General features: G+C 38.8%; 1 protein-coding gene across 26 annotated transcripts in view; it reads left to right on the forward strand.

Annotated features, from left to right (window-relative positions):
- Positions 1 to 23239, forward strand: part of MACF1 (microtubule actin crosslinking factor 1) — a 404892-nt gene that overhangs the window by 185939 nt on the left and 195714 nt on the right. For all 26 annotated transcript variants that reach the window (XM_056795193.1, XM_056795199.1, XM_056795200.1 and 23 more), the window contains 12 exons: positions 6700 to 6866; positions 7664 to 7776; positions 7883 to 7989; positions 8654 to 8773; positions 8905 to 9000; positions 11487 to 11614; positions 11706 to 11799; positions 11940 to 12094; positions 13853 to 14117; positions 15383 to 15511; positions 15976 to 16053; positions 21470 to 21631. In XM_056795193.1, coding sequence (XP_056651171.1) covers positions 6700 to 6866; positions 7664 to 7776; positions 7883 to 7989; positions 8654 to 8773; positions 8905 to 9000; positions 11487 to 11614; positions 11706 to 11799; positions 11940 to 12094; positions 13853 to 14117; positions 15383 to 15511; positions 15976 to 16053; positions 21470 to 21631 — 1614 coding nt within the window. The remainder of the gene's footprint in view (positions 1 to 6699; positions 6867 to 7663; positions 7777 to 7882; positions 7990 to 8653; positions 8774 to 8904; positions 9001 to 11486; positions 11615 to 11705; positions 11800 to 11939; positions 12095 to 13852; positions 14118 to 15382; positions 15512 to 15975; positions 16054 to 21469; positions 21632 to 23239) is intronic.

Here is a 23239-nt window from a genome sequence, read left to right on the forward strand (position 1 = left end):
TTATGCAATTTGTATGGTCTGTGGGTCTATTTCCTTTTGAGGACTTCATGCATCACATACTAGAGTTATAGTTAGGCTAAAAGATTCGAGGTTAGCCCCATGTCCGGCAAGACAGAGTTAATGCAGGTTATGTAGTGGTAGCTGACAGAATGGAACCTAGCAGGCTTTGAAGGAGGAAGTGAGTACCAATTGTGCTTCTGCTGCTGCTGCTGCTTCTGCTTCTGCTGACTGCCTTTCTATGCCACTGTCTGGGCCCACCACATTTGCACGTCTTTTTTGTCATTGCCATTCCCCATTCCATACTGTTGCCATATTCTTTCCCTTTACCCTTTTAATTGTGAGCAAAGAAAGTTGGTTTAAATCCCCTTTCTTTTCCACTGTAGGTGAGGGTGGTATCTCAGCTTGTTTGGACCCTGAAGAATTAGCTACTGGGTGTTATGTGGTGTTTTCCTCATACCTTGGGTTTAATTCTTGACTGTAGCAGTCCCAAAGTGCAGGTGAGCTGCCTCCTGGTCAACATGGGGAGCCAGATGTGGTTGGAGGGATATCAGTATGTTCTAAGTCTAGCTACTTGAGCTTAGAAGTATCTACAAGTTCCTTTTCCCATCTCTTTAATAATAGAAATGATAATATCAACATATTTCTAAAACATTTTAATACTAAGAAAGTGATTTCCTTTATTAAAGTTCTAACCCAATGTCTCATCATGGCAATTGTCTATGTCAGTGAAGTGTAAACTAACAGATTCTACCAAGCTAGAAAACCTTCTCACTGGAGACTCTCTTATACTGTCATTTCAGTCATGTCTTGCTTCTTCATCACCCCATTTGGGTTTTTCTTGGCAAAGATACTAAAATGGTTTGCCATTTCCTTCTCCAATTCATTTTATAGGTGAGGAAACAGAGGATAATAGTAACTTGCCCAGGGTTACATTACTATTAAGTGTTTGAGGCCAGATTTTAACTCAGGATGATAAATCTTCCTGACTTCATGCCCTGCATTCTTATCTACCATGCCACCTTGCTGCCTTCACATCTAATATTTGAGGTCAGGACAGTTTAAATTCTGAGAATTCTAAAGAATTCTAGGTTGGCCAGAGGTTGATCAGTTCTTTAGTAAGAAAAAAATTTGAACACTATTCAGTTACAGTGGAGTTGCATTTTGAAGAAATGAGAGGAACATGCACCCATGCAAAGCAAAATGCATGCCCTTGAAGTAATGAAATGTTTCAGCAGCCCTAGGAGACTGTGCAAGGATTATCCTCATTTAGAGAAACTGAGTCTCCAAATTAGGAGGAGAATTGCTTAAGGTCATCTAGCTAGGAAATTATAGAATTAGATCATGAATAGACAGCCAGCTTTACCTTTGAGTCAGGATAACCTAGGCTCCAGTTGCCCTTGGACAAATCACTTACTCTCTCAGTACTTCCAGGCAACTCTTTTAGACTTGAATTTGCAGGATGGCTGTTGATCTTTGTTGATATGGAATTTCCTCACCAAGGAACTCCCTTCACCAATGAAACCAAAGGTTCAAGCAAAATAATACTAATAATAGTATTATAGTATTTAATTACTGTATTATATTATATACTATTATAACATATAAGTTAGTATATAATAACAAGTATTATTAATAACAATTAATAAGAACATTATAGACTAACATTATAAGAATAAGTGGCTTAAATGGCACAATGGATAAAATGCCAAACCTCAGGAAGACCTGAGTTAGGTTACTGAGTTAATTTACTAGCTGTAAGACCTTGAGCAAATCACTTAACTCCATTTGCTTCAGTTTTCTCAGCTATAAAATGGACATAATACTACCAATCACCCAGAGTTGTTGTGAGGATAACAAGATAATATTTGTAAAGCAATTAACCCAGTGCCTGAGAAATAATAACCACAATATAAATGTTTTAGAGATCCATCCAGCGGTCTCTTTGAGAGTCCAGGCTTACTCTGTCTAAGTGTGACGATTCCAGTTGAATAATGGAGTGAGATGCACTATGTGTTCAGTTCCACATACCTAGGCATCACATAGTGATCTGCTGTGGCACGGAAGTTCGTTTATTATATAGGTTAATGAGTACATAGTTCTTTGGCACACAATCATCAATTTTCTACTTACATGATCTTCTATGTGTAATTGGATATGTCACACACATTAACCTTCATTTCCAAGTATATTCCTCCCTTTCCCAAAGAACCACTCTCTATAACAATGAGTAAAAAAGAACCACTCTCTATAACAATGAGTAAAAAAGAGACTAAAAGTGTAATGTTTCTTATCCATAGTATCCCCCATTTGCAAAGATGAATGAAGTGTGTTTTCTTATTTCTTCACTGGTATCAAAATTGGCCATTATAATTATGCAAAATGTAGTTTTATTGCTCTTGTTCTTTCCATTTACATAGTTTAGTCACTGTGTGTGTGAAAAAAAATTACTTATTGTTTTGCTTTCTTCACTTCCAGTTGTATCAGTTCATGTCTTATACTTCTCTGTACTCTATATATTAGTATTTCTTATGGAGCAAAGTATTCCATCATATCCATGTGCCAGAATTTCAATTCCAAAATCTTCATTTCATGTTCTTTCTTGTGGCTGAGAATGTCCTTTCCCTTTATCTATCCAAATCCCATCTTTCAATATTCAACTCAAGTCCTATGTCCTCTGAAGCTTTCTCAGATCACTACAGCAGACATGAATTATTTTCTGACCTCCTTTTTTCTTTTTAACCTTACCTTCCATCTTAAAATGAGTACAGTGCCTTGGTTCCAAGGCAGAACAATAATAAGGTTTAGGCAATGGGGATTAAGTGACTTGTCCAGGGTTGCACAGCTAGGAAGTATCTGAGGCCAAATTTGAACATAGGACCTCCCATCTCTAGGCCTGTTGTCAGTCTACTAAGTCATCTACCTGCCCCCTGTTTTCTGATCTCTTAAAATCATAGAATATGAAAGAGAGCTTTAAGGACTCTTAGGAAATAGAATGTTAAAACTGATAGGGGCCTTAGAGCATAAAGTGTCAGAGAAGGAAGATTCCTTAAAACATAGAGCATAGAAGATAAGAGCTGGGAAGGCTCAGAGAGCCTACAATCATGAAGCATGTAGTGTCATAAGTATTTCCACAGTATATATAGTTTTTATCATTCTTTTGGATTGTTAATTGAATATTGTCTTGTGTTACTACTTAACTATTTTTTCTTGGCTCTCCAATTAGATTAGAGGCTAGGAATGGTACCTTGTATTTTGTGTGTGTGTGTGTGTGTGTGTGTGTGTGTGTGTGTGTGTGTGTGTGTGTGTGTGTTTGTGCCCAGCACAGTATTGTATAAATAGTAGATACTAAAAAAAGTATTTGCTTAGTGATGAACAAATCATTAAAAATGTATCAAGAGTTTGAAAATTAATAATATGAAAGCCTTGGAAAGTGTGGATCTGGAGAGGATCAAAATAGAGATGCTTTGGCCTTTGATGTGATTGAGGGGAAAGTCCTTAGAGAGGCTTTCTTCACAATCCAAACAGCTGCATTGTTAAAAACCAATCGGCTCTCTGGAACTGATACTGAATTTCAGCTTGATTTTAGAGATTAATTTAGAAGCTTCTGCTCATCCCAAGTAGCACACTGTGCACGGTATGTGAGTATTATATTAGGAGGTGGATGGAAGCCAAATAGAATTACTCAGAAGGTTTGTAACAACGAGGCCATTTCTCTTAATTCTCCTGACAATCCCAGTTACTGCTCCAGAACAGAGTGAATGTTCTTTGTTATGAAGCAGAACAACTGTATTTAACATCCCTGACAAAGATGTTCTGGTATGTATAGTAAGCTGGGTAGGAATGCTATGATTTACTATCTGAAGGCTGATGCTATCAGAGAGGTAGGCTCTGGTTGGGTCAGATTTAAACCATCCAGCTGCCTGGGATTTGTTATTGTTATGGAAATCAATGAAATATAAGAAACTTTATTGTATTTCATTAGGTCCCACCTCCTCTTCACCTCTACTCTTAAAAAAATTCTTTTTATTTTAATAACAAATTTCTACATGAGTTTTCTGAAATTAAATTATTCAAGTTGTCTTCCTCCCTTCTTCCCTCCCCTCTTGAGGAGCTGGCAAGCTATCCAATCTGGGTTATAATCTATTATCATGAAAAATGTTTCCAGTATTATTCATTTTGTAAGTGAATAACCTTATAAAACCCCAAACCCTAAAACATTGACCCAAATAAGTCCCTCAGAATTGTCCTGGGTCATTGTTTGCTGTAAGTAGCAAGGTCTATCTGTAACATTTGATCATTCCACAATATTGCTGTTACTGTGTACAATGTTTTCCTGGTTCTGATAATTTCAATCTGCATCAGTTCATGTAGGTCTTTCCAGCCCTTTCTAAAATCATCCTGTTCATCGTTCCTTATAGCATAACAGTATTCCATCACCATTATATACCACAAGTTGTTCAGCCATTGTCCAATTCAGGGGCATCCCTTTAGCTTCCAATTTTTTGCCACCACAAAGAAAGCAACTGTATATTTTTGTACAAATAGGTCCTTTCCCATTTTAAAAAATCTTTTTGGGATGCAGATCTAGGAGTGGTATTACTGAATCAAAGGATATGCATTCTTTTATAGCCCTTTGGGCATAATTCCAAAATGCCCTCCAGAATGGTTGGATCAGTTTACAACTCTACCGGCAATGCATTAGTGTCCTAATTTTGCTACATCCTGCCCAACATTTATCATTTTCCTTTCCTGTCATTTTGACCAATCTGATATCTTTACCTCTACTCTTCCATTTTCAAGTATACAATGACATTCTTCTTTTATATCTATGCTAAGTGGCAAAAATGCAAAGCGCTAGTATGTGCAGCAGAGGGAGATGTTTAGTCACTAAAATGTGGAGGTAGGAAAACTGTTCATGCTATTGCTATTGAGATTATAAGCCATGCCTTCCCTCTGTAGAATACCTAGAAAGAAAATGGTGTGTCAGATTCATTATCATAGAAAGGAGTTGAAATTTTATCTACCCAGAAGGATTGCTGCCTAGTAAAACATTTTGTTGCATGGGACCTTAAAGGTTTGCTTTTCTACAGAGTTGTATCTTTCTTGTGTCAGTATAACTGAGTAAAAGGAATGTGGAAGAATAGATGTATGTGAAGAATAGAGACCTGGGTTTGGGTCCCACTTCCAGGTTCCTTGGTGTGTGACCGTAAGTTATCTCCCATATCTGAGCCTCAGTTTCCTCATCTGTAAAATGAGAATAATAATCGTGCTATACACCTCAAAGTTATTGTGAGGAAGACCTTTTGAAAACAGTCAACATCTGTCTAGCAGGGAATTCCAAGTTTGAGAATGTCTTCAGATCATCAGGTCGCATCTATTTTGTCTTAGAGGGTTGCTGAATGACTGCCCCAGATTTATGTATGTACTAAGTATCAGAAGTAGGATCTGAATTCAGGTCTTCCAGTCTATAATCCCAGAAAGCATTATCAAAATATAAATAGTTCTTATTGTGCATACAATGATGTGATTATTAATCAAATTGATCAACAATTTGTTATCAATCCATGTTAAATAAATTAAGAGAATGATGGCTATAAAATGAATTTGTGGAGCATGTTGACTTAGAAAACCACAAATTAACATTATCTATGTTATTGTGTTTTTAATTTTTTTGTTAAACATTTCCCAATTACTTGGGGGAGGGGAGAAGAGTTGTGGGGAACATGGGAGTTTAATACCTCATGTAGGAGATATAGAAGAAGCAGAATCATAGAACTGGAAGGGACCATAGAAACCTCTAGTCCATCTTCCTACTCCATGCAGGACTGTCCCCTACATCTTTCCTGACAGGAATTGTCTAATCTAATTTTTGGTTGATTTCTGCCATTGAGTAGGCTCCCTAACCTAATAGCCCATTCTGTTGTTGCACAGCTCTTGGTTATATATATAGTGGTGTCTCTCTTCTAAGGAACTTAGAATCTAGTTTGGGAAAATTGGAAAACAAAACTAGCAAATATGAAATAGCAGCAAATTCTATAAAACAATATCTAATTAAGAGAGAAATTGAGTGACACAGTGTTAAGTATCATAGGAATCCAGAAGAGAGAGATTATATGTGTATCGAGAAACCTTTCCTTTTTCTGCAATGACTGCAATGCAGGAGTTTTCATCTGAAATACTCTCAAGCTACAGATCCCCTTCCTCATCCCATACTCTTTCTTTTTTATACTCGTATCTCTCTCTCCTTTCCCATATTCTTTTCCCCCTTTTTCTTTTCTAATCTAGCATCCTCCTTCCACCTTTAGCTTCACCCTTTCTCCTCCTCTCTCCTCTTTCCTTATTCCCCTCTCCTTTCCTTTCATTTTCTTCTTAACTTTCTTCCCAATTGCTCCCTTCTTCTATTTTGTAGCTAAAAGAGCCTTTAAAAGGTCTTCCTCCTGGGGGCAGCTGGGTAGCACAGTGGATTGAGAACCAGGCCTAGAGACGGGAGGTCCTAGGTTCAAATCTGGCTTCAGACACTTCCCAGCTGTGTGACCCTGGGCAAGTCACTTGACCCCCGTTGCCTAGCCTTTACCACTCTTCTGCCTTGGTGCCAATACACAGTATTGACTCCAAGATGGAAGGTAAGGGTTTAAAAAAAAAAAGGTCTTCCTCCTCCTATTTGAGGGAAATGTCATTCTGTATCCTGTATTTGGACAGATCTCTGACATTTACATCAGTGGCGAGTCAGGAGACATGTCAGCAAAGGAAAAGCTGCTATTGTGGACCCAGAAGGTGACAGCTGGTTACACAGGAATCAAATGCACTAACTTTTCCTCATGCTGGAGTGATGGGAAGATGTTCAATGCACTTATTCACCGATACAGGTATGTGAGCAGGAATATCCACCTTGGGATCAGAGTAGTTTCTTTCTTTTTTCTTTCTTGCTATTATTTTATAGAAGCTTAGAACTGTAAGAGAGTTTAGGATAAGTCATCTAGTTCTGTGTTACATCAAGAATCCATTCTATGGCATCCCTGACAGCCTTTTCTTGAACATGACATGGTAGCACACTACTTTGTAAGGCACTTTGTTCTTCCTGTTAGATTAATTATTGTTCGTTCCTTCTTTTGCAAACTGAGAAACAACAGATAAAAAGTACTGGATTTGGAGTTTGAGATCTGGGTTTGAATCCCAGCTTTGCTACATCTGACAATAAGCCAAGTCCCTTCACCTCTAAGATGTTGTTTCTTCCTCTCTAAAAGTAGAAAGTTAAATTAGATAATCTTTATAAGTCCCTTTCATCTTTAAATCCAGTTACCCTAATTCTGTATGCAACAGGTCTTTCCTTAGTCTTCACCAGACTCTACCCTTGCATAGGAGGACCATTGAGCACAGTTCTCCTAGATGCCATAAACAAAGTGTGTAATCATACTGTTATAGTTTAGATACCTTTCTCTGCCCTCTCAAGGCCTTGGATTGGCTGTCCTATACCTTTAGCATTATGGTAATGTGTACAGTTATCAATGGGATCAGCACCTCTGTACAGGTTCCTATCATCTCCCTTTGACCTTTGCTCCTCATTCCTCAAATGTTAGCCCTGGAAGTATTTGTAAAGTTTCCTTTACTGGTTAGGAACTTTATGTGGAATATCTTTCATTGTTTGCTTTGGTGACTTTTACAGACCTGATTTGGTAGATATGGAGAGAGTGCAAATCCAGAGTAATCGAGAGAATTTGGAACAGGCCTTTGAAGTGGCAGAAAGACTTGGGGTCACCCGGTTGTTGGATGCAGAAGGTGAGAGGTGAACTTGGCTCAAGTTCAAAACACACAGCCTGCATTTATTTAGCAGGTGACTGCTCCTCTACCCTAGCTTGAGAGTCTTGTTTCCCCTTTCCTTCAGATGTGGATGTCCCTTCTCCAGATGAGAAGTCTGTAATCACTTATGTGTCTTCAATTTATGATGCCTTCCCCAAAGTCCCTGAGGGAGGTGAAGGCATAAGTGCTACGGTAAGAATGAATTTACTTGAGACTTTTTCTAGCTGGAAGTTTGGAGTGAATGAATCAGCAGAGCAGCATTTAGTGAGTACACACTATTATGGAGGATGCTTTTACTTTGTGCCCAAAGTATGCCTTTCAAGTAGCTGATGAACACTTCTTTGGATGTGTTCTACAAGAAGAGGTTTTATGTAAGAAATTTGGGAGATTAATGCCATAATCTTCAGCAGCATCCATTGGCATTATTAGATGCATAGCTTGTGTTGCTGTGTCTTGTCCATATTGGATCATGCTAAGAGTCTAGAACATTTTTTCCCTCCCATTTCACTTTTATTTGTCATCTCTAGCTTGAACTGAGACTGATTTTTCTGTTTCAAATGCCCTTTGCTCAAACATGTCATGGGCTTTTTGTGATCATAAAACCTAAAGTTGGAAGATCATCTGTTTTATAGGCCTGGGCAGCTGACTAGTCAGGGGCACCTGGGCCACCACCCATAGCTTCTTTTGGTAACATCTGAAAAGTTAACAGTTGGAGTACCATCATGAATTCACCAAATTCAGAGAATAAGCAAAATATTACTTGGTGGTGGAAAAGGGGGGTGTTACTGAGATTTTTTCTGGGAGTTTTGGAGTACTGCTATTGATAGGGTACCTAATGGTTGTTCCCTGTCAATAGGAAGTGGATTCCAGGTGGCAAGAGTACCAGAATCGTGTAGACTCCCTCATTCCCTGGATCAAACAACACACTATGCTGATGTCGGAGAAATCGTTCCCCCAGAACCCTGTGGAGTTAAAGGTAACAGTTGGGGTTGGATGTCATTTTTACAAAACAGTCCCAGTGAATGACGTCTAGGTGGAGTCACTTCTGACTCAAGGGTAACAGGAGGCAAAAGCCTGCATCTGAAATTATTTTGTGTTCTGTTTCAGGCACTTTATAACCAGTACATACACTTTAAAGAAACTGAAATTCTAGCCAAGGAGAGAGAAAAAGGAAGAATCGAGGAATTATACAAATTATTAGAGGTAAGGAAGCTTACCCCTCTGCTGAAGTCTATGCCTATGCTCTTTTCTAGATTTTCTGTGTTCTCTTTCCAATATAGCATTTATTTATCTAATGCTATCTGTCTTCATAGAGCAGGCTTAGCGCAAAATTGTTCTGAAAAACTGAAAAATGATGATTTCAGTTCTGTGACTTTATTCTAGATAGGACATACAAATGGACTTTTAATTAATCAGTTGGCATATATTAAATACTTACCATGTGCCAGATGTGTAATTAGAATCTGCTGCCCAGGACTCTTAATTCCCAGCATCCCATTTTCCTTCTCACTTTAAGTCCTTACATTTTGGAGATAAAGTTTGTGTGTAACCTCACCCTTCTCTTTTTTTCTCACAAATGTGGCAGGGAAAACTTTCTTTACTCAGGGTTTTAATTTTATTCTTTTTATTTCTTTTACTTCTAGTGATTATTAATAAATCTTATAAAATATAATACTTGGAGTTATTGGATATTATTTTTACTCTCTCACAGGCATATGCTAAGCTTTGGAAATGTAAAAACAGTTCCTACCCTCAAGAAGATTACATCTAATGAGAGACTCTATATACTGAGATAGATGTAGATAGATATTTCTCTTTGGGTGTGTGCATGTGTATGTGTGTGTGTATACACATACACATGCTCACACACACATACATACACCCGAAAGATGTTAATATTCAGAGATAGAGAAAGTTATATAAATAGTGTCTTACATCACCCTTAGAGTTCTTTGTAACAGTTATGAGTCATTTTGGCTTAGATATCAGATGTATTTGTATATATCCCAGAATAACCAAGATGAATACTGTCTCTCTAAGTAGATGGAAGGTAACCTTATTGGGGATGATATTAGAAGCTGAGAAGGGACCTAAAAAGGCCTCTTAGAGTAAGTGGTGTTTGAGGAAAGTCTTAAAAGGATCTAGGGATTCTGAAAGTCAGAGTCCTGGAGGGAAAATATGGCATTATTTAGAACCATAGAGGCAAGAGATAGAGCACCATCTGCAAGAAACAACAAATAGGTCATTGTGGTTGGATCATAGAAATTGTGGAGGAGAATGCAATATAAGTAGATTAGACAGGTAGAAAGGAGACCAGCTGGTAAAGAGCTTTAAATGCCAAACAAAGGACTTTATTTCATCCTTAGGATATTAGAGATCCACTAAAGTTTATTAAATGGGAGGGGGAGGGATGAGGAAAAAGTGATATGCTTAAACCTATGCTTTAGGAAAACCACTTTGTCAGGTGAGTGGAGATGGATTAAAGCATGTAGACACTTAAGCTGAGACACCAAGGAGTAGGCTACTGTAAGATAGGTAAGAGGTAATGAAGGCCAAACTGGAATGGTGAATGTATGAGTGAAGAAAAGGGGATGTTTATGAAAGATGTTGCAGAGAAAGGAATTATGAGATTTGTAATTGATTAGATTTTTGGAGTGAGTGAAAGAAAGGAGTCAAGGATTATACCAAGTTTTAAAAATCTGATAAATAAAGAAGTTCCTTATCTTGGGTCTTTTGGATGGAGTTCTTGCCCTTCAGAGAAAGTTAACCCTTTCTCTACATGTGGAAAAAGGGCTTTCATTGATGTTTTGAAAATTGGAATAGGGATGCATAAGCATGGACAGATGAACAGGACAAGATGATCTACTCCAACATTTCTGTTTTATAGGAGGGGAAACTGAGGTTTATAAAATGGACTGCCTGGTTCCATCCACACAAGTGATAATTTGGATCCTAGGACTTCTATCTAAAAATTCAGCAGCCTTTTCCCCATGGTAGATGATTCATCACCACCACCGTTAGAAAACTAAGTACAAGGAAGCTGACAATGGAAAAGTAGACAGATATGAATATGAAGAGAATTTTAGCTTTGGTAGATTACATTTGTCCCTACTTTTAGAAGAAATATGCTTTGCAAAATTGCATCTTAAAGCTGACCAAAGTAAGGTGAAATTCACTGCTTGTGTGGTTTGGGCATCATTTGTTCAGAGTAACCAAAACTGTAGAATGAATGAGCTTAGGTAGGAAAAAGTGAAGTCTGTGCCTTGATTGGACCATCTCAAAGGAACCTGGTGGGAAGGCAGTACAAAGTACATTTATAAATAGGAGAAGTCTTTCTATGCTTTCATATGGGAGCTGAAAAACAGTGCAGCCTTGTAAATGAAGTGCTACCCTTCAGGTCAGAGTGCTCCAGGTTGGAATCCTGCCTCAGACACTTACTAGCTCAGTGATCCTGGCCAAATCACTTAACCCCTCTTACTCTCAGTTTCTTAATCTGTAAAATGGAGACAATATTATCTTTCTGCCCACCTCATTGTATTATTTCATGGTTCTTGTGATATGATGGATGTTAAATTATGGAAGATACATAAAATAAGTTCGTTAACAGATAAAGGCATTTTGCAAACCTTAAACTATATAAAGTGTGTTTTTCTTCCTATTCTTTTATTCTTCTCTGACTGTGTTTCTAGGTATGGATTGAATTTGGTCGAATTAAGCTCCCTCAAGGCTATCATCCCAATGATGTGGAGGAAGAGTGGGGAAAACTAATCATTGAGATGCTAGAGCGAGAGAAGTTACTGCGGCCAGCCGTAGAAAGGTTGGTTCTGTAAACAAAGGTGACCTGACATTCCCTTTTGGTAGCCTGGATCATAGAGAGATGAAATCAATATATTTTTAACTGATTTTAGGCTGGAATTGCTGCTACAAATTGCCAACAAAATCCAGAATGGTGCTTTGAGATGTGAAGAAAAACTAACACTAGCAAAGAACACGCTACAGGCGGTGAGTTTTTAACCAGTATTCCATGCCTGCTTCCATTCTCTTCTCTGGCGTTTAATGCTTTCTACTTTAAGAGGTAAAAAATGGATCATTCTGGTGATTCAGGAGTGACCATTTTGGCTCTTTCTTCCTTTCTGTTGTAGGATACTGCTCAGGTAGAATCAGGGCAGCCATTGCAGCATGAGCCAGACGCCATCATGTACCTTCAGGAGTGTGAAGGACTCATCAGGCAGCTGCAGGTGGATCTCCAGATCCTCCGGGATGAGAACTACTACCAGGTGGAAGAGTTGGCTTTTAGGTAAGAAATGAAAGTTCAGTTAAGCAAGTGCTTACTAGGTATCTGCTCTACACTAGGTCAGGGGAATATAAAGACAAAATAAACAATCCCTTAAGAAACTGAAGAGAAACAACATATAGAGATAGATAGATAGATAGATAGATAGATAGATAGATAGATAGATAGATGGATATAAAGATATAGATAACTAAATGTAAGATAGATATAAAATGGATACAAAATAATCGATGGAGAATGGAATACTAATAACTGGGAAATCCAGAGAGGTAACGGATGAGCTAGGCTTGAAAGGAAGTTTGGAATTTCATGAGGCAAATGTGAGGAAGGAAAGCAGTCAAGGCATTGGATACAGTATAGGCCAAGGCTCAGAGAGGGAGATGGCAAGCCACAGATGGGAAAGTAGGCTGGTTTGACCAAGCTGGTCGTAGTCATGAGGAGAAATCATAATCTTGAAGAAGAGATTGGAGCCAAATTTTCATGGGCTTTACATCCCAATTAGAAGATTTTATGTTTTTCCAAGAGGCAATAGGGAGGGACTGTGTAGCAAGGAGCTACAGTGATATGGTCAGATAGGCTTTTGGAATATTGTCAGACTAGATATGTGGCTCTTGTCATCAAAGGTATGGAGAGAATAGTTGAATCTGTGAAAATTGATTAGCTCGCCAAAGAAAAGAAGATTGAGGGAAGAGATAAGAGGGTCCAGCATAGAACCCTGTTTTTGTGTGTGTGGCTATGTCTTTGTCTATGTTTCTGTTTCTCTGTGTCTGTCTTTGTGTACCAGAGGCACAAGGTGGGCATGGAGCCAGGGTACCTTATTGATCAGGAAACTACTCATTCCATGAGACCATTGGTTTATATGCTGAATTACTTTCAGAGTTTTCCGTGATTTAGAATTTGAAGAGATATTAGAGATCATTTAATCCCAATCTCTTTTTACTGCTGGGGAAACTTGAGACTGTAAACCTTAAAATTTCTTAGACTTATGAATGTTGGAAATTAGAGGGAAAAAGTCTAGCTCAGGGTCACTCATTGAACTCTTCAGGACCAGAGAGCTCTCATCTCCTGATGCCCAGTCTAAAGATTTTTCTCACTCTATCCCAGCATCTCCACAGATAAGTCATTGTTGATTTTATTCCCTTTCAGCATGTTTTTGGCTTATGCTATCAAGTTCACTCTAAACTAAATGAAGTTTATTAATATCATCACCTTGTAATTTTTTATTTCTTTTCCAAAACACCTTAATTTCTGCAATTCAGAGTTCTATGAAAATCTGTTAAATTACCTGCAAATGTATGATGTTTTTTATAAGACCATAAAAATGCAAAATTCCTCTCATTAAGGGTCAAGTTGATCCTTGACCTTCATGATCTTTTAATTATTCTTATAATATCCCCGTAGGATGAATAGTTTGTGGGAGGAGAAATCCAGAAGAAAACATGATTTGTCACTTGTTTATATGGGTATATGATTTGGGGTTTTGTTTTTAAAAGATTATCCTTATTACAAAAATGAGTAATAAAGAAATAGGTTTTGAGTGATAATATATGTATAACCCAGTGGAATTGCTTGTCAACTCTGGTAGGGAGACAACATGAATCATGTAACCATGGAAAAATTGTTTTAAATTAAATTTGAAATTAAAGAAAAAAGATGAATAGTTCAGAGATTACAAGGTTATACTGAAAAAAAATCACTCATCTTTTTAACTGAATTGAACATTAAACTCTCTTTTCATTTATTCCTCATCTTTCACTCCAGGATTATGCGACTCCAGGATGAACTGGTCTCCTGGAAGCTAGAATGCACAAATCTTTTTTTTAATACACTTGAATTTGTTCAGCCTTCTACTTTAACTACTACCCACCTGAAGACAAACCCCTTGACTAAGGGCACACATCCTCCTTCTACCTCTTGGTTCCGAAAACCCATGACTCGGGCCGAATTGGTGTCTATCTCTTCCTCTGAAGATGAAGGGAGTCTCCGATTTGTTTATGAACTGCTGTCCTGGGTTGAAGAGATGCAGGTGGGTTTCTGTGACTGACAGCAGTGGGTTAGACTAGCTGCTGGTTGACCCTTCTGAAGCAACTCTGCTGAAGGTATTAGACCTCTGACTCATTTGTGTCTGAAATGCTTCCTTATCTTTGGTATGCTTTCTTTTCCTTCTCCTTTCTAGCTTTTCTAAGTCAATCCTTAATGGATAGAGAGCTTGTGTCAACTTATAGCTGATTCCAAGTATAAGTCAGTGCAGGGTTTTGGGAGTTTGCTCCCCTTGAATAACTACCTCAAATTGAAATCTTTGGAAGTAGAGTCAAATTATGAACTAATTAACTTTTTTCTCAAATCCTTTTATGTTTTTTTCATTGAGAATTGGGACTGGTCTATGATTTTGAAAATTGGGTTTAACACTAATTTGAATTTTTGATATTGCTTCCCTAACCCTGATGCTGCATTTTCACTAAGTTTTCGCACCTCTAGCAAAAGATACTCTCTATGCCAATATATCAGAATCTCCAAAGCCATTTATATCAATGATTGTTTCATTTCACTTGGATCTTTGATACTCTGGGGGAGGTGAGATCATTGTAAATGTTCTCTATATGTTTGCACTGGAGCTATAGGTTGTGCATCACAGAGCAGGGCCCAGTAAAAGGAATTGTTCAAAGTAAAATTCTGAGCAGTGTAAGCTGAGTAAGAACCTTTTCCTAGGTTCATGTTGCCACAACAAAATAGGCGAGTCTACAGATTGGGTCTCCAAATTAGAAACCATTCTAGGTAGAGGTAAGATTTTGAGCTATATGGTCTAAGATATCACCAGTGCTTCCATGCATCTATCAGTATCTTTATTCTTATGTGTAAGGCCTCTGTTTTTTTCACCTTAAAAACAAACAAACAAACAAAAGCCTCGTATTTAATAAATGTTTCATTGCAGAAGAGTGGTAAGGGCTTGGCAATGTGACTTAAGTGACTTGCCCAGGGCACACAGCTAGGAAGTGCCTAATGCCAGATTTGAGCCCAGGACTTGTGGTCTCTGGCCACGCTGTCTATCCACTGAGCTACCTAGCTGTCCCCATTCTTTTTTTTTTTTTTAATAAATGTCATGTCCCATCCCCACCCCTAAGAAAACCTTTCCTGAAAACAACACATTTGAGCAGAACAGTTAACACATTAACTGTTTTTTATCATGGATGCCGCTTCTAAGCCTCTATTCCATTAATGTACCTCTTTACTGAGAGGAAGAGGATGTGATTTTCTTTTAATCTACAATTGGTGTCATGTTTCCTCTTCCAGATGAAATTGGAACGGGCCGAATGGGGCAATGACCTACCCAGTGTGGAGCTGCAGCTGGAGACTCAGCAGCACACCCATACCAGTGTTGAAGAGCTCGGCTCAAGTGTCAAAGAGGCTAGGATGTATGAGGTAAGCAGCATACACTAGAACAGAAAGATAACAGGATATTTGTGCCTTGGAAAGAGAGTTCACAGCACATAGACTTTTGAAGAGATGATGCAATAAGATGGTTGTTATTGAGAATCACCATACATGGGGTTCTCTCAGAACCTTCCCAGTGTTGCTACATGAAAAGTGGGTTCTATCCTCTTGTACTTTACTGAATTATTGCCCAATTAGTAATATTTCAATGCTGTAGATCTGACTTACTTATTATGTTAAGTCTTGCCATCTCACATTGACCAGTGGTACTTTGAATGGACCTGCACTTATGTATCATTATATGCCTCCCTTCCCTGAATGAATGAGCTGATCACCATTCTAGATTCTTAATGATTTTGTATAGGCTCAAGAGAAACCTCAGACTTATAATGTCTCAGAAACTAAATCAATCCTTTTTCTAAAACGTTTTTGTTTCTTTTATTTCTCTTTAGGGAAAAATGTCTCAGAATTTTCGTGCCAGCTACACTGAAACACTTGGGAAGTTGGAGACACAATATTGTAAACTGATGGTGAGTAGTGATTAGGTCTTTTTTGTGCTATTGATGGGAATTATCAGTGCTCTATTGACTGAGAAAGTTGAAGGTTTGGTCATTATGTCATGCATGCACAAATACTTGATATTAGAACTGGAATAGACCTTTGGGACTCTCCAGTCATTTTACAGATGCGAATACCACTGTCATAATAAAGTGATTTGCATAAGGTCACACAGCTAATAAATGTCAGAGCTGGGATTCATAGACTCTCAGAGGTCATACATAAAAGTACAGAAAAGATCCTTGGGCTACCAGGGACCATTCCTCAAAATTGAGATCCATTAATGATTATTCCCTGGGTCCAGGCATTCAACCCAGTTCCAAATTCTCCTAACTTATATTATCTTATACACATCTTTCCATCATGTTATTTAGAATGGTATGAGAGATTTTTATCAAATTCTTTGCCTGAATTAATAAAAAAGCAGTTATTAAAAACTCACTTTGTGCCTATGATCCTCCTAAGCCCTGGGAATACAAATAAAAAAGCAAAGACAGCCGTAGTCCTTAAGGAACTTATACATAGGGAAGATAGTACACTTAGAGGAGTGGTGGTTGGGAGGGAAGTTTATATCTAGAAAGTTATATGTATCATGGCTGGTGCCCCAGGGGTGTGAGCTTCCTATGATCAGTGGCAGAGTTGATTTGGTCACAGTTTCAAACTTGGAAAATAGTGGGGTGAGGAGAAGTGAGGGAAGGGCTCAAGTGATCATGGCCACTTGATGGCTGGGGAATAAAGGGAAGCATAGCAAGGGCCCGCCTAAGAGAGTTCACCCCGAAAATGGCTCAGAATAGCTAATAAGCACACATTTAGCCAGGAAAGGAGATATCCCAGGAGGTTACAGGGTTCAGATTCCTAACAAAATATATTTGCAGTTTGCTGCTAATATCTTGGTTAAAATGGAAAATGAAGTCTGTCCAGCATGGCCTTTTGTTGATGAAGGTATGCTGCTTCCTTCTATTCTTTTTCTCATATTTTCATCAACTAATCAAATCCACTCATTTTCTCAGTACCTTGGGATGTTGTTTTTCTTGAGCTGGTGACATCAAGCCATCATGGACTCTTTGTTTTTAAAACCTCTATCTTCTGTCTTAGTATTATTCATAAGACAAAAGAGTTACAAGGGCTAGGCAATTGGAGTTGAAGGACTTACCCAGGGCCACACAGCTGGGAAATATCTGAGATTTGAACAGATTTGAACCCAGGTCCTCTGTACTCCAGGCCTTGTTCTCTATTTCACTGTACTGCCTAACTGCCCCATCATGGGATCTGATAAGTTAATTTTCTTTATTTAGCTTATGTTTTAAATTCCTTTTCAAGAATTGTATTTCAGCCTTTTCTACTTCAATGCTTGTTCTTCTGATGCAAGAAAGGGGCAGCAGCGTGATAAGAATGGAGTTGACTCTTCCTTCTCCCTTGTTTATGATTACTGTTTTAATCACTCACTCATAACACTTCAGGATCATTCTTCAGTCTCTTATGTCCCATCCTTGCTTCCAACTCCTGTGCATGTCTCTTAAAAAATTTAAGCCGATTGATTAGTTCTTTGCACAGCCAGAGATGTCTTTTTGGAAGAGTTCTCCCCTTTCTTCCACAACTGAAGTGTTTCTTTTTGTGTCTTTATAATTTCATTCTTGAAAACTCATCCCTACTGGATTAACTTTACTGTAGAATGCCAATCCATAGGAAACTGTCTATCCTTTTGCTTCAGTTTTGAAATCTTTCCCAACACCTAGAGCACCTGTCAAGTAATATTCAACTTTCCTCTCCTTCTCTGTCATGAATTCTGTAATGGAATAGTCACTTCCCATAAGTTTCTCCATCTTTTCTACTTCAGAAACCAATTCTTCCTTGTTGATCAGAATCGGGTCTAGAATAGCTCTCTCTTTGCTGCTTCCACTTTTTAAAGGTTGAAGATATCCTGCCAGAAGGCTTCCATCTTTTTGATAATTTCCAATTTAAGTTCTTCAAGAGCTTGTGGAGAATTTCCATTTCTTTTGGAAGGTTTTGGAGCATTGTTTGTGTTCCCTCTTCTATTTCCTCTGTATTTTGTATTTTCGCTCCATAAAATGTGTCCAAAGTCACCCCTTTCTTCTTGCTTTTCTTGGTGTTGGGAGGCTGACCCTGAGCACTATTTGCCATCTCTATGGTTTTTTCTCCCTTTTCCAGTCAGAAATCTGAGTGAGGAGGGCTGGCTCTCAGTGTATGGGTCTAATGATCAATCGAAGCTTTAGCCAGGCAAATTGTCCAGTTTCCCAGCTGCGCTGTCTTCCTGGGGAGGCCCAGGGTCTTCCCTCCCCTGCCTGCAGGTATTTCGGGTGTTACTGCTCTCAGTTCTCTCCAGCTGCTTCTCCGTTGCCTTACTTCCACTCTCTGAGCCTGGGACAGCACTGTCTGCAAGGTACCCCAGTGCTTTTGCCCACCCCCACCCCCCAGGTTCCTGTCCTTGCTGGAGGCCCTGCACTCTGGGGGAGGGGAGGGGTCCTGGCCTCCCTGAGCTCTGAGGACTCCTGATGGGATTATGTTCAACTGGGTTGGTCTGGATGTGCCCTGAGGCAAAAACCTCTGTTGAGACCGGAGCCAGATAGAAGGACCCAGCCATGGGGCTTTTAGGCTCCCCAGTCTCTCCCTGGCTTTCTCCCTGCTGCCCATGCTGGACACTCTGAGCCCAGCGCCCTGCTGCTCACAAGGTAGACCCTCCAAACCAGCACTTTTGCCCACCCAGAGGTTCCCGCTGCCACTGGGGGGCTCAGCCCTCTGGGTTGGGGGGGAGGGGTCCTGGGACCTTCCTTCTGCCTTCCCCTTAGACCCAAGTTTTCTCTGATTCCGGCTTTTTGCGGGTGTGTACCTTTTGATTTGAGTCCAGAAGGAGAGTTTCCCGCCTCTGTCCTGTTGTTAAGTTTGAATTTCAGTCCCCTAGGAGCATTCAGTTTGTGATCGGTAAGGAAGGGTTTTCAAAGGTCTGAACTTTTGCTGCTTCTAAGCCACCATCTTGACTCCGCCCCCAAAGGTTGAAGATATCAAGGAGAGTTAATAAGTCATATTATATATTAGTAAGAAGAAGCATGATATAGTGGATAGAAAGTGGACTTTAAAGTGAGGAAGACTCAGGGTCAAGTCTCCTTTCTATACACAGTGGCCCTATGAGTCTGGAACTCTTCCTGTATTGAAACTGCTCTCTATAATAGCTCTCTTGTAGTTATATACAGAAAGGTTTTTTTTCCCCCTTATTCTCTTCCTTTTCTGTTTAAATTAATCTTGATTAGAATCGTGAGTTTTCAGGCTAACACATTTTTACCAGCCCTCATTAGGTTTGTGCTTTTCTGTGCCAAGAATTCTTCATTGCAGTATTTTAAGTCATGCTCCCGAATTCAAATCTTGTTTTCAGACACCTCTTCTTAACTAGCTGTTCATTTCCCAAATTTACTTCTCATTTAACACTCTTGCTTTTTATGGGCAGCAATGGTGAAAATACTCCCTATATCCCTATGGTTGTCAGTTTCTAGCCCAGGATTTCATAAATCTTAGCTATATTTTCTATGTTTCTTTTAGTAGTGCCATTTCTGTCCAAATGAGTCATCAAAAGTGGGTTGTAGTCTTTAAGCTCCTAACTCCAGGGAAGTTCTTTGTTACTATTTCAGATAAATATGCCTTCAATGGAGTGTAGACTATTTTAAAATACATTAAAACATTAAAAAATTTTTTTTACATTCCCAAAATTTTCTCAGTATTCCTCTTCTTTTCTCCTTCCAGATACCTATCTCATTCTACAAATAATATTTTTAAGAAAAAAGAGGAAGCAGAGGGAAAATTTTTTTGAAAATAATGCAATATGCTATTTCCATCTAACCCAGTAATTCTGAACCCTTGATTGTCATTATTCAAACTATTCCCCCATTGCCCACTCTGTTTTTCCTATCCTCATTAACCTAACTTTCTCAATATTCATTTTAAAGTTTTTGTTTGTTTTTATAAAACTAACCTAGATTCTAGGCTAAGTATTGATGCCAAGGCAGAAGAACAGTAAGGGCTGGTCAGTCGGAGATTAAGTGACTTGCCCAGGGTTACACAACTAGGATGTGTCTGAAGTCAGATTGAAAGCCGAGACCTCCTGTTTGTAAACCTAACTCTTTATTCACTGAGCCACCACATTGCCCCCATTTTAAAGTTACCCATCCCTTCCACTGTACTTTGGAATGTCTGCTCAGATGTAACAAATTTTCTTTCATCTTCAATCTTTTCCTTTACTGTTTCCTTCTGTCTTCTGGCTCTTGCTTAGACCTAGTTCCCTCTTGATGACACAACCTCCCTGGTTACCTTTTCCTGGCCCCTTTCTCCATTTTCCCTTTAGAGATGGTTGTAAAGTTGGAATATCCCTTGTTCTGATTGCCTTTCCCAAGCTCTATCTCTACTAACATTACTCAAATCTCTTCTTCATTGAGATTTACTCAGTTCATATATACCATCCAATCAGTGATCCTGTTCAACTCTACAATCTTTTCTTCTCTCAAGTCCCTTAACTCATTATCTTATCATCAGTCTTTCCCTTTTAAGTCTTATGTTTGAGTTATTCCCACTATCTTCTGTCATGGTCTTAAATAAGAGCTGCTAAATGAAGCTAGAGAAATGATGAACCCATGCTGACTTTGCTACAATTTGTAACTGTTATATAATCTCAGTTAGATCCTTATTACAGTAAGGCGTCTTTTATATATTTCTTATACTTACAGCAGTATTTTTTGTGGTATAAAAGAATTGAGTATAAGTTCTGGGTCAAAAGATATGGACATTTAAGCCACTTTATTTTCAAAATTCCAATGCTTTTCAAAATGATTGCACTGATTCTCATATCTACTATCAGTGTACCTATTTTTCCACAACCCTCCAACATTGATTATTCATGTCTTGTCATCTTTGCTTACTATTAATAGGTGTAGGGGGTGGGCTTGGGTTTTTTGTTGTTGTTTTTAAACATTTTCTGCCTTAGAATCAATACTAAGTATTGGTTCCAAGGCAGAAGAGTCGTAAGGACTAATGGGTTAAGTGACTTGCCCAGGATCACATAGCTAAGAGGTGTCTGAGGCCAGATTTGAACCCAGGATCTCCAGTATCTTGGTCTGACTCTTAATCTGCTGAGCCACTTCATTCCCTCCAACAAATGTTTCTACTATTATATTCATTCTTGGTTCAGAAAACTCCTGTAAGACCAGATTTATTTGGGTCCATGTATGGGTCTAGGGCTTCCTTTGTGAGCTCTAAATTCAGTCATTTGCTATTTGACAGCCTCATTGAGAAGTAGGGCCCAAATAATTTCACTTTTTCTAGCAATGTCATAATTAAGTGCATAATAGAAGTAATTTTAACATGGCATCTTCTGCTTTTGTACAGGAAACCTCCAGCTTCCGCCTTCGAAACCTCCAGAGTTTGCATAAATTTGTCTCCAAAGCTACAACTGAGCTGATCTGGCTAAATGAAAAGGAGGAGGAGGAATTGGCATTTGATTGGAGTGACAACAATCCCAACATTACAGCCAAGAAAAATTACTTCTCTGTGAGTTTAATGAAGAGCCCATTATTATAAGCCTCTGTTGTAGTGGCTAGACTGTTGGGAATTTTAGGGATGTTATAGCTAAGCTGCCTGGGGATGACAGCTTAGTCCACTGTGAGCATTGCTTGCTAATGTGAGGAAAGAAAAAACATTCTTGGATGTTACTGTTGGAATCCATTGATCCATGACTAAATTTGGAAAGCTTTGGTAGCTACAGCAGCATTCTGAGGATTGAAGTGTCTGCATTATTTTACTCTTTGCTGCCTCACAACCCTGAATTCTGTTATTCCTACTCCTTAAGTATAGATCCATTTTATTATTTTCAATGAAATGGTAGGGAAAGAAAAGGGATGAGAATAAACATTTATATACCCAGAGACTATACTAAGCAGTTTACAAATATTATCTCTCTGTATCCTAGCAAACCTGCCAGGCAGGTGCTATTATTATTCCCATTTTGCAGTTGGAGAAATTGAGGCAAACTGAGATTAAGTGACTCACCCAGGATGACAGAGCTAATAAGTTTCTGAAACTGGATTTTAACTCGGATCTTCCTGATGACTCCAGACTCCAATGCTCTATCCACTGAGCCATCTAAGTTGCCTCATGATAGGGAAGCTAGCACTCAGTATAATTCAGAACAAAAAGAGGTAATGTTTGTAAAGTGCCTCTGCATGCTTCTCAGAGAATATTTCTCTTCATATTCCTTTATTCCATTGGATTCTAAGGCTTCTGCTTACCCATGAATATTTGGAGGTTGTGTCCAGATGAGTAAACCTGAATGACTGAGGTGGGATCCTTATTCATTTAGAGGGAAAGGTTTCAAAATCTTCTAGAGGTTTAGCAATTGGTTTCTGTAGAGTTTAAATTTTAATCTGGGGGCATCTTGCCCTACTTTCCTATTTGGTTAGTGAGGTTTAGGACAAAAGTATAACTAGGGTTGAGTATTTAGAGCTTTAATACAAGGTGGACAATGAAATTTAGAGGGTATTTACAACACTTAGACTTCTGTGTGGAAACAACTGAACTTGATACATAGTTGGCAAGAATAACAAGCTAAAATCCGGGGTTACAAGACAGAATGCTGGTGTAAAATTGCTAGTTACAGAAATCAGAGAACACTTGGGAATTTAGGTACCTCCTGTGTGTGGAGGGACAATGCTTACTCACAATTAAAAAGTATTCGTTCTTTTCCTCTCTTAAACTTATTTAATGTGACTTCTTTGTAGCAGATAATCTTGATCTCTTCAAGACCTTAGTACCTGTCTCCCACCACTATTATTGTTATTTCTTAGTGTACAAATGAGCTACAGGTTATCTAATGTGAACTACTTTGTCAACTTTCACATCACCATTTGCCTGTCCTCACATAATTTCAATTTAGCTTTAGAGAAGAACCAGCTCTCTCAAAGTTCACCTCACTGAGTGGCTCATGAAGATACCACCCCAGTCCCCCTTTACCTCTCCCTAGTCTCTTATGTGGAAGAAGACATTGGGAAAGCCTGCAACAAGACAGGAATAGCTGAGACTGATGAACTGTCATTCAAATGAGAGCATTCTGGTTTGAAATGTGACTGAGAGAGGCAGTGGGAGGAAGGGAGCAGACCAACT

Source organism: Monodelphis domestica, chromosome 4 (assembly GCF_027887165.1).
Source record: "Monodelphis domestica isolate mMonDom1 chromosome 4, mMonDom1.pri, whole genome shotgun sequence".
NCBI lineage: Eukaryota > Metazoa > Chordata > Mammalia > Didelphimorphia > Didelphidae > Monodelphis > Monodelphis domestica.